At 36.2% G+C, this 12,653-nt stretch overlaps 1 protein-coding gene across 1 annotated transcript in view; it reads right to left on the minus strand.

Moving 5' to 3' along the window:
* ZCWPW2 (zinc finger CW-type and PWWP domain containing 2) overlaps positions 1 to 12,214 on the minus strand; it is an 89,009-nt gene extending 76,795 nt beyond the window's left edge. The window contains 3 exon segments of the mRNA XM_058729661.1: positions 3,526 to 3,685; positions 11,866 to 12,179; positions 12,181 to 12,214. Coding sequence (XP_058585644.1) covers positions 3,526 to 3,685; positions 11,866 to 12,179; positions 12,181 to 12,201 — 495 coding nt within the window. The 5' untranslated portion in view covers positions 12,202 to 12,214.
* Positions 12,215 to 12,653: the final 439 nt, after the last annotated feature.

The raw sequence follows: 12,653 nt of genomic DNA on the forward strand, positions 1-12,653 counted from the left end.
ATAAGGTCACAGTTATGGAAACATACTCTAATTTTCTTAACCTTTCTCCAGGCCAAGAACTAAAGAATGCTTAGAAAACAAGCACACAAATAAAAAATCTGAATCCGATAATACCAAATTTACAGCAAATTTTATATCAAATATGGAATTCATACAATAAAAACTTATGAGAATTTGCTTGTTATGCAGATTATTTGCAAGCAGGAACACGGTGCAAAAACACATATAGAGAAACGATCCCCAACTTATGATGGCTCCACTTAGAATTTTTCAACTTTACAATGGTGCAAAATGATACACATTCAGTAGAAATCATACTCTAGGTTTTGAATTTGGACCTCTTCCCGGGCTAGCGATACGTGGTGGATACTTTCTCATGATGCCGGGCAGTGGCAGCAAGCCATAGCTCCTGGTCAGGCCACAATCACTACAGTAAACAACCGGTACATTGACAACCATTCCATACCCATACAACTATGCTTTTTTTCACTTTCAGTATAGTATTCAATTACATGTAATATTCAACACTTTATTATTCACTAGGCTTTGTATTAGATGATTTTGCCCAACTGTGGGCTAATGTAAGCGTTCTGAGCACATTTAAGGTAGGCCACACTAAGCTATGATGTTTGGTAGGCTAGAAATATTAAATACATTTTGGACTCATGATATCTTCAACTTATTATGGTTTTATCAGAATGTAACCACACTGTAAGATGAGAAATATGTGTTTTATACACACACACACACACACACACACACACACACACACACATATAATTGATATTACAAATGTACTTTTCCATGGAGTTAGATCAACAGATTTGCATCCAGTCTTATTCCATTACTCTAAGAGCAAAACACTGCCTGATGATCTAGTTATACACTAATTTGCTAATCCTTATTACAAACTACACTCTTAGAATTTGGATCCTAATAAGCAAAAACACTTGCTCAAGTAGATGTTAATCCATATTCACTTGTTATGATGATTGCAAATGTAATTTGAAAATATCAAGGGTTCTGCTTGGTCACTAGTCCTCCAAAGGGGAACAACAAGGGGCAAACAAAGAGCAAGTCTACCAGAGACTTCCACGATTCAACCTTTTAGAATTAAAAGGCAAATGTGGGGAAAACATTCACAATAAACCAGGCCACTGCTGATGCATAAGTAAACTGGCATGGTATAGAAAGATAAATAATTTGGACTTTGGAGTTAGACATTGATTCTAATCATTGTCTCATCTGTTGGTAGTTGAATGATGTTGGGCTAGACAAGTAGCCTGAATCTTGGTTTCTTTTATATGTCAAATAGTGACAATCTTCATGGGATTGCTATGAGACTTTAAAATTTATATGAAAAGGATCTACTCAACCCACGGCCTATGGCAGAGACTCATTGCATCTTTGCTGTCTGTGGGCTCTTTTAGTCATTGGAGTCATCACAGTGACAGAATATGATGCTATGGGAGCTCCAGTGAAGAAAGAACCATTAAAATATTAAATTTCTGGGAAGTCTAGACAAGAGAACTGTAGGTTGGGGCTAATACTATCTCCATCTCCCAGGGACAGGGAAATCTCAGCTATCCCTGGATAATACATAGATTGAAATTATTCTTTTTCAACCAATTTCTCATATGTAACATTTTTGTTTACCATTTTTCTACCTTGGTTGGCAGGGTTTCTAGAGTCAACCTCCTTCATTTCTGTTTCTTGAGTAGTTTGGGGCAATGAGGCTTCAATATGAGTCTTCCCATCCTGCTAAGTGGAGATCCTTAGATAGGCAGGAGTGGGGAATCAGAGCACAAAGGAATAATCTGACTTGTGCCAGCTGAATTAGGTAGAAGGGAATTAAAATTTTAGCCTTGAATGAAGAGACCCACAGAGAAAGTCACCCCTATTATTATCAGCTCCAAGGGAACAAGAAAAAGATACAGACAAAAAGAGTGAGACACACACACACACACACAAGAGCATGTAGGAAAGGTACCCTGAGTGACAGTAGAGAAGAGAACTGCCCAAGCCTGTGGGCACCCAATGGGTTATCTACCTAGAGTACCTGGCTAGCTGGGAGACTGGGGGAAGGAAAAGGGGAAATGAATACTTTATTTTTCTCTGTTCTCATCCTTGTATTAGGGGTCTGCTTAATTTAAGGAGCCCTGAATTGATGGTCTTTGCCGAGAATTTCCAAGTTTGCTTTAATGCTTTCAGAAAGTTAAAAACTTCTGGCTCCCGATGCTTGAGTTTAGCTTTGTTTAGCATCAGGTTTTTTTCCTTGTCCCAGGGATTAATGGTATGCTCACTGGAATCAACTTAAATTAATCCTGACAGAATTCAAATCTTGAGAGAAATATTAGTTGAGACAATTTAAAAATTCACTTCTAGTTTTCACTTATATTTAAATATAATTTCTTAAGAATGCCTTGCTCTTTACCATATTGTCAAATGTCTAAGATTCTAAGGCCTGCTCCATGAGAGCTAGCAGGTTTTCCCGTCCTTTAGGAAAGGGGAGAAGGGCACAGAAGGGAGAACAATTCTTCCTGTCTTCTGTGGTTGCCAGCAGAAGTGGCTAGGAACACATCCAAAATGTCAAAGCAGAGAAGGTGCCTCACATTAAGATGACTGACTCACAACTACCATGGAATGAATGTATGTATGTTATTTCATGCTTAAATATTTTTATTAAAATGGCCTTCCATTCCAGTTTCTTTCAAGTTGCATGGAAAAAAGATAGTGCTTATGCCAAAGATATAGTAAAAGCCTGTTTTAAACTACCTCAAATTTACACAGATTTACATACACTGTGGATTAAATGGTGTGGTTTAAATGTACATTCATCTATATGTGTATTGGAACATATATATGTTTCACCATAAAATAGAAACAAAGGAATCCACATTTCTGACATCTATTTTTAAATCAGATTTCTAATGAAAGCATGGTTTGCAGATGAAAAGTTTCAATATTATAAAACAGACACAGATAATTGAATTGATTTATAATAACTAAACAAAACCCACGGAAATAGATCCACGTCACCTACTCTCATTAACCTGAGAGTCCAGCCTATTCATTAATTGTAGTGTGTGATTTAAAGTTTAAAAAGATACTGAAGGAGTTAGTATAATGAAATATTCTGTTTGAAATTTGAAACTCTGGTTGCATTCCACAAGTAATTTTCCCTATGAGCTAGGGCTACAACTTAGAGTCTTCTCAAGGGAAATTTTAAAAAATTACCAACTGATAATCTTAAAATTGTTTCAAAAGGCAATTATGTAAAGTCCTCCATTGATTCATACTATACTGCCATTAGGAAAATAAAATTTAAAACTGCTCTAGTTTTCACACTTCCTTCGAAAAAACTTCTTCAAAAATCCAAATATTTGGTTTAAACAAATAGTATACTATTTTGTTCATATAAGTATAAAACTAAATAATTATGTATCTTTTAGGTTCTGAGACAAAAATAGCCATAACTAAAAACAAGCACAAGAAGAATAAAACTCGGGATGTTACTGTACCTACCTTTAATGTGATACTATAATGTCCAACAAAAGTTGCATTTATCCATGATCTTGAATGGGGATCACCCAGGAATTCTATGTGATACTGTTCAACATTTCCATCCAGGTCATAGGTCACATATTTCCCTTTAAAAGGATCTGGGCAAAGTATCCCTGGCCAGCTTTCAAAAGAAAGTAGTTTTAATTATTTTGATGCTTTAAAAAAAAAAAAAAGGCAGAAATCAATACATCTGTTACAATCATATATCAAACTTTCTCCTAGGAATTTTTAAAACTCCCCCAAATTAAACATATTCATACTTGTATCCTTTAAAAGTAGGATATTCACTTGATAGATGTAATCAGTTGTATCTTTGTAGATATAGAAAGCTTTGGAAAAGTCACATATTTAAGATAAACATAAGATACAAGGAAAAAGAATTATAAGACAGAAGGATGATCTCCAGGATCTGTAAGAGACATTTAGTCAGAGCTAATAGGAAATGTAAGATTCATGGCAGCTTTGAATCAACTCTAACCAATCAGAAGGCTTAATTACTAAAATGTCAACCCACTGACAGTTTCTGACAGGGTAGAAGAGAGCTGGCATTTCCTGAGCCAAAGGGCTCAGGGCTGCCAAAGGGGTACTGGCAACTTAGGCTGCGATAACACTAAAAATTCTAACTACTGTGGGAAATGCAGAAACAGAGCTCAGCAGTTCTATATTGCCCCTTCCTTGCATCTGCTCCACTGGAAGACCAAATTTCTAAAAAATTTTAGTTCTAGAAATAAGATTTATCCTTTACTAAAAATAAATCTTTAGAGGTTTGTTCTTTCGCGACAAAAAACCTCTAGAAATTCCTTGATAGGTTCATTTTTCCATTTGGCAAAAACATATATATATACATATATATATATATTTCATATGCATATGTATGTTACATATATAAAGATATATATATCACACATATATATGTGATATATATAAAGATATATATATGTTATATATATAAAGATATATGTATCTGTATATGTATATAGGTGTTTTTAAGATATATATATACATCAACTAAGTTTTGACTGTTTTAGTAATCTTTTGAGACTCTGACCTACTGTTCGGAGACTAATGCAGGAAAGGAAGACAGCAAATAAGGTCAGGAAGCTGTGACTAAGGAATGCCAAGTTCTACTTCAGTTTGCAGCTCTCTTGTGAAAAAAGGGAGTCAGGTTCAAATCAGAAGATTCAGGCTCTTGTTCTGCCTTCTACCAGACAAGAGGCCTCAAGCAGGTAACTAGGCCTTGCTATGACTCTGGTTCCTCACTGTCCTAGTTATAAAATTCAAACAAGTACATGCTTTATACATTTTTTGGGTTTTGGCAAATCGAAATATTGTAGAGTGCCGCCATTATGAACCAAACTGGGTTCCCCTCACCACATTCACATGTTGAAGTCCTCATCTCCAGTATCTCAGAATGTGACTGTATTTGGAGATAGTGTCTTTAAGGAAATAACTAAGTTAAAAGGTGGGCCCTAATGCAACATGACTAGTTTCCCTATAAAAAAGAATATTATGACACATACATGCACAAAGGGAAGACCATATGAAGAACACAAGGAGAAAACCATCTACAAACCAAGGTGAGAGTCTCAGAAGAAATCAACCCTGCTGACACACCTTGACCTGAGAATTTTAGCCTCAGAAGGGTAAGATAATAAATTTCTGTTATTTTTAAGCTACCTAGTCTTTGATACTTCGTTATGGCAGCCCTAGCAAACTAATACATCATATACAGTAAGATTGTTGGTATAAATGAGAAGTAGGAAGAATGATACAAAGCATTATTTTGTCGCATTTATTTAGAAACTGGACAAATTAGACATTTAGATAATTTTAAAACCTAGAGAAAGCATACAAATCACGCTATAAAGAATCTGAAATCACAAAAATGCAAAATCTACAAATTTCTTGGGTTTGAGGACCATAGATGGTTGATCTTCTACTAAATTATCTATTGATATGAAAGTTACAAAGTCCTAAATATAGAAATACATCTACCATACCACTGTAAAAAAAAGTCTTTACAGATCACAAATAACACAATGTAAACGAACACAATATGTCATAGTTAGTATTAATGAAAAAAAAATTGATTCCAGGAAGCTGACATATCCCAAGTATAGTTGCCAGGTGATGACTTGGGTGCACCAGTCACCAGGGATGGTGGAGTATGTGAATTGAACGGGATGCTGAGCAGAGTTCTTTGACTCTTGGGCCTTTCTGAGTTAGGAGAAGGGGCTGTCCGGCAGCCCTAGATCAGGGAAAAGGAAGGGCTGGAGGATCACAAATTGAGTCAGACTACATAGAACCCAAAGAAGTCTAATACTTTGGAAAACTGGAAATGATAATGGAAAAGTCAAAGAGAGGTTCAGGACCTATCTAGTTATTATCAGGCTCACATCACAGTATCACTGCTATTTGGCAACCTTATTGGGCTCAAGAATGCTTAAAAGAAACCTTGAGTGGAGTTTATCTTTTAAACCTACATTGGAAATCTACATTTCTGAAGGAACCCACTCAAAAGAAAAAGATTTCAATAGGCAAATAAATGATTAAGAATGAATGGCAGCTGCATTGGACACTTCTAACTTATCAGAAATCAAGAAACAGTAGGTCCTCCAACTGGATTAATAACTACTTTAAAAGAAGCCAAATTGTGATTGTTATATTTGTTGACTGCTCTGTAAAATGTAAGGGGTTCATGTTTAATACTAGGTGATTTGCACCTCACAGCAATTTTAAAAAGGATTATTGCCAAGCAATATCAAATTATAAGTAGCATCAACTCCATTCAGTGTAAAACAATCACAGGATTTATAACACTTGAAACATGAAAAGAAATTTTGCAGTTACTATGTTTAAGATAAGCTTTTCTGACACAAATTCTGATACAACTTCTTTTACACACAAACCTATTGGGCCCAAGGGTATTCAATTTAAATTATTACTTTAAAAAATATAAATAAAAATAGAGGTGACTCCTAAAAATAATTAGATGCCAATGAAAGAAAAAAGCTTCTATTCATTATTTAAAACATGTTATATTATAGAAAATTTTGCATGCTGGTTTACAAATGAATTATGAAAAGTATCATCAAATGTCCAAATAACTGGGGCACTTTAGTATTTCTTCAGGCAGTGCAAAGGAATTGTCTGACTCCTAGTCAAGCAGGACTAGATAGAATGTACCAAATTGCAGGAGAAGCTGAGGAGAGGCAATGGCTGCAGAAAGCAAGATTACCTCTCTCCACATGCGACAGCCATCATTTTCTCTGACTCAGTGTGACTGAAGAAAGCTGATGTCCATTTTTTTTATCTCACTCTGAACTCCATTTGAGTTCTAAAACTGTCAACAATGACACTGCATTGTGCACCTCCACCCCCCGATTTCTCACATCCATATTGATGAGAAATTCTTTTCTTTTTTTTTTTTAACGTTTATTTATTTTTGAGACAGAGAGAGACAGATCATGAATGGGGGAGGGGCAGAGAGAGAGGGAGACACAGAATCGGAAGCAGGCTCCAGGCTCTGAGCCATCAGCCCAGAGCCCGACGCGGGGCTGGAACTCACAGACCGTGAGATCGTGACCTGAGCTGAAGTCGGACACTTAACCGACTGAGCCACCCAGGCGCCCCCATATTGATGAGAAATTCTAAAGTGTTGTCTGTGGGCTTAGAGGGAGAGAGGGAGAGTAAGAGATGGCAACCCGATGGGAAGGTATCAGAATTACAAGAAAAGTCGTGTGATAAATTTTAGAATCTGTGGGTGGTGGGAGGTAAAATACACAAATACAACACAAATAGATCCATGTATTGGAATCCACTTGGAGAAAAGGAGAAATTTGGATACAACAGGTAACTTCAAGTGCAAATATACCATGAAGAAACTGATGTCTTACACATTTCTCATCCAGTAGAAATGATCTTTTTTTTTTTTTTTAATGTTTATTTATTTTGAGAGAGAGAGGGAGCATGCATGAGCAGGAGAGGAGTAGAGAAGAGAGAAAGAATTCCAAGCAGGCTCCGTGTCACATCACAGAGGCCAACATGGGGCTCGACCTCACAAACCATGATGTCATGGCCTGAGTTGAAACCAAGAGCCAGACACTTAACCAACTGAGCCACCGAGGTGCCCCAGAAATGATCTTTAATGAGATAGCTACTGCCTTCAATAGAAGTTGAAGCTTAAGCATGATTTCAGTTGCTGTGTATTTATACTCAGTGAGAAGTACATGACTGTTATTTTCAAACCATGGTTTGGATGTTTAAGAGGAGAGCAGATTTTACTTGGGCCTCCTTCTTTATCTGTGGGAAACAAAATGGATGAATTGGAATCATCACTAACTGAATGTTATACTTGCCACAAAATCTCTAAGCTGTACCCAACTACAGGGGGCTGATGGGAGGAGGAGATTCCCCATCCCCACCCCCACCCCCCCATTATAAGTATATTAATCTATAGGCAAAATAATGCAAATAAGAAGTAATCAAATAATATTTTATAATAGTGAAAGGATCTAGTAGAAATCTCATTTTAGAAATTTAAATACTATATCTAAAATGTATCACTGGATTGGTTTGTTAATTTAAAGGCATATTTTACTATAAATTTTACTACTACACTACATTAGAATGCAAATATATTTTCTATAAACTTATTTTCATATTTATGAAAAACTTTGTAAAATGTCTGTGTAAATATGCCCAAGGTAGTTACCCTAAATAGAGCCTAGTTTCTGCTTGACAATGTATCTTCTTCTGCTGAGGAAAATATGCACCATTATTTTTCACTTTTAACTTCTATGCTGTTTCTAGCTGAATACCATGCTATTTGATCGATTTTTAAAAATTAAGGGTGCTTAAACATTAGGAAGATAGTTTTTCTCTTCTTAGTACATGTAGGTATCCCCACCCTAAGCACAACAGACATGCATAGATCAAAGACAAGAAGCTACATATGTACTTTTGTAAGCATGTAAGTGTGGAGGTATCTCACAATGTGGAGGTAAATGTAACTATTATAAATTGATTTTCCATGGAGTTTGCCCATAGACAGAGTGCTTTCTCTTGACAATTATTTGTTTTTATTACATAAAGATTAAATAGGCCTTTCTAGATTCTGTATCAGTCTCTCTTTGGCTTTTTTAGCTTTATTAGAAAAGGTCAACTCTTTTGTAAAGACTAACTCTGAGATGTTGATAAGATTGAATTTCTGAGCCTTCAAAGCTCAGTGTAAGACCCATAGGCTAACAAGAACTGACCCAGATAATGTTACTTCCTAAGTGTCTCCATAGCCACCTAGCTGGTCTTCCCACTTGAAACTTCAACGTCTTTAATGTTGCTTAACTAAGAACTGATGTTTGATTGTTTTTAGTGGGTTAATTCTACCTTTATATTCTGCTATTGCAATTTATCCTGTTATAATCTTTGTATGTATTTACAGTAACAAATAAAAAAATATAACTAGATTTGAGTTTTTATATTTTAAAGTTATATTTTAAGCCTGTATTCAACTATACTTATTTCATAAAGAGGAATACATCTGATTACTTAGCCAAATGCATTCTACTCTTTCCAGTAAGCAAGAAGGTAGATATAGCTGCATTTTGCAGGTATTCTGATGGTTCTAATCATAGATTAGACACATTTAGGGGCTGGAGTAAAACATGTTTCATGTGTATTTCAAGTTCTAACCCTCAGTTATAAGCACAAAACTGCAACAGAAATTCCTAATCAGATTTATAACATAATATTTCAGATATAGTGACAAGAAACAAATGCATTTCTTGAATTAGTTATTGAACCTTAAGAATTTCCATTAGAAAATAAAACCTCTATGCTTTCAAAATATTAATTTTAGATCTGAAAAATGACATGGGACTACAAATACTGTCATAAGTAACATCATAAAATAAGCATTTATATTCATGCCTTTTTTTTAGAGAGCAAGAGCAAGTGAGTTGGGGAGAGGGGCAGGAGAGAGAGAGAGAGAGAGAGAGAGAGAGAGAGAGAGAATAAGAATCTTAAGCATGCTCCATGCTCAGGGTGCAGCTGGATGCGGGACTTGATCCCATGACTCTGAGATCATGACCTGAACTGCAATCAAGAGTTGGTCACTCAATCAACTGAGCCACTCAGGTGCTCCAATAGTCATGTCTTTTAAAATATTTTTTTAGGGGCGCCTGGGTGGCGCAGTCGGTTAAGCGTCCGACTTCAGCCAGGTCACGATCTCGCGGTCCGTGAGTTCGAGCCCCGCGTCAGGCTCTGGGCTGATGGCTGATGGCTAATGATCCAATCTGAACAACAGAGAGAAAACAGACTGAAAAAAATCTCTTAAAGAACAGAACTCATGTCATATAAAATGAAAGAGACACAGCAAGAGTCCCTCCAAAGCAGCTCCTGCCCCAATACAGCCTGCAAGCAACTCCAAGTGGAACTGGTACCACTCCAAAATGACTTCTGCCCCAGGGAGAGGGGAAGATAACCACACATATCAGTGCCCCCACAGTCCCAGTGGCCAAACCTTATAGCTGGCAGCACAGAGAGGGTGCCCTGTTGATCAGTCCAACTGTCGCCCCAGCAGGCAGACTGGGGACAGACATCTGGTCTGACTGCTGACACCACCCAACCACAAGCCCATGACAACCTAGACTAACCCCTTAATGGCACAAGGACCAAACGTTGCCTAGTGCACCCACAAGCAAAGTGGGCCACTGTAGCCAACTGGACTAAGGCAAATGCAACTCAGCCACATTAGTAGGGTGCAAGCAAATCACATAGGACACACCTCTGTTTCTGGTGAACAGGGAGCCTTGCATTATAGGCCACAACAGGACCTCCTCTTCATGAAGCCACCACTTTCAAGATCAGGAAACATAGCTGACTTCATTAATACATAGAGACAAACACAGAGAGTTAGACAAAATGAGGAAACAGAGGAATATGTCACAAATGAAAGAACAGTACAAAACCACAGCAATACAGCTAAATGGAACACAGATAAGTAATATGCATGATAAAGAATTCAGTAATGGTCATAAAAATACTCACTGGACTTGAGAAAAGAGTGAAGGATCTCAGTGAGACCTTCAAGAAAGAGCTAGAAAATATAAAACAGAACAAGTCAGAGATGAAGAACTCAGTAACTGAAATTAAAGAAAAAAACACACACACTAGAGGGAATCAATAGCATATTAGATGAGGCAGAAGAACAGATAACATCCGGAGGACAGGGTAATGGGAAGCAAACAAACTGAATAACAAAAAGAAAAAAAAGAATAATAAAAAATGATAACAGGTTAAGGGAACTCAGTAACATCATCAAGCATAATAAAATTTGCATTAAGGAGTCCCAGAAGGAGAAGACAGAGAAAAGGGGCAGAAATTTTATCTCAAGAAATAATAGCTGAAAACTTCCTTAATCTGGGGAAGGAAACAGACACCCAGATCCAGCAAGCATAGAGAATGCTCAAAAAAATCAACTCAAGGATGTCCACACCAAGACACATAATAATTAAAATGGCAAAAGATAGCAATAAAGAGAATTTTAAAAACAGCAAGAGAAAAAACAATTACATACAAGGGAAGAAGCCCCACGAAGCTATCAGCTGATTTTTCAGCAGAAACTTTGCAGGCCAGAAGGGAGTGGTCATGATATATTCAAAGTGCTGAAAGAAAAAAAAACAAACAACAAAAAACAAAAAAACAAAAAAAGTCCCAAAACTTGCAACCAAGAATACTCCAGCAAGGCTATCATTCAGAATAGAAAGAGCGATAAACAGTTTCCCAAACGACAGTACATATTGCACACTTGGGAAAATCAGTCTAGTGTGGGAAACGCTGAGCTATACAATAGTAAATCTATAGAATCTAAAAGAAAAAAAATATTTTGGGCATCTAGTCAACAATTATAGAATATACATTCTTTTCAAGACAGACTATGCTGGGCCATAAAATAAGATTCAAAGAAACTGAGTACAATATATTTAAACTAGAGCTCAAGATCAATAAGATATTTAAAAATCCCCAAATATTACATAACTTAAAAATACACTTCTAACAGCTCATTTGAAAGAAGATCACCTAAAGTTTAGGTTACCTAAAGTTTCTAATTTAAAAAATTAGAAAAAGAAGAATCAGACCCTAAAGTATCAGGGAAATAATAGTGATGAGATCAGGAAACAGTAAATAAGAAATCAGACAAATAGTAGAAAAAAGTTGATTGTTTGAAAAGTTTAAAAAATTCATAAACTTAGCAAGACTGTAACTCAATGGTTTATTATAAAACAACAACAAAAACTTTACCTTGGCCAACTCTGTAATTTTACCAAAACCAGACTTCCAAGAGGGAGTTGTGAATAGACAATCTTAAATCCACTTTGATGAAGCTGAGACTCTTCAGGAAAGTCTTCTTCAGCAACAGAGCACTTATTGTATCTTGCATCAGCGTTCATGAAGCAGTACCATGGTTTATTGTGATCAACTCTGGCTGCATCCTCACTTGACAACAATCTCCACTTCAAACAGCTTTCATACTCACACTGAACCCACAATTTGTTTACGTACATACTGTTTTCCGCTGAGGAATCCATTGCGGCATTACAGTATTCTACTATTACAGTCCAATTTTTCTTTTTCCATAAATACACTTAATCTGGAAAACCAGAAGAAAAGAATAAATATTCAAGAATATGAGGAAAGAAAGTTCAAACTAAAATCAGAGAAACAGCCCTATTATACCTTCTTTGTTTACATCTTCTCTATCCCATAAAGACTATACATTTTGAACAATGTATGTTTCCACCTACCCAGAAAGAAAGGAACAAAATAGAAGCATCAATTGCTCTGGGCATAAAATGCTTCAAACTTAAAAACAATTTTTTAAGTAACAAATAAAAATAAAAATAAGTATGACCATTTTTACAGAGAAAACTGAAGCTAAGAAATTTGTTTGAGGTCCCAGAGCTAGGATATGGTAGAGTTGGGATTTAAATGCAGGCAGTTTGGCTCCAAATTCTGTGGTCTTACCTACTTAAGCTATACTGCCTCTTGGGATGTATATGTATATGTATATGTATATGTATATGTATATG

The sequence above is a fragment of the Neofelis nebulosa genome, chromosome 5 (genome assembly GCF_028018385.1).
Source record: "Neofelis nebulosa isolate mNeoNeb1 chromosome 5, mNeoNeb1.pri, whole genome shotgun sequence".
Classification (NCBI taxonomy): Eukaryota; Metazoa; Chordata; class Mammalia; order Carnivora; family Felidae; genus Neofelis; species Neofelis nebulosa.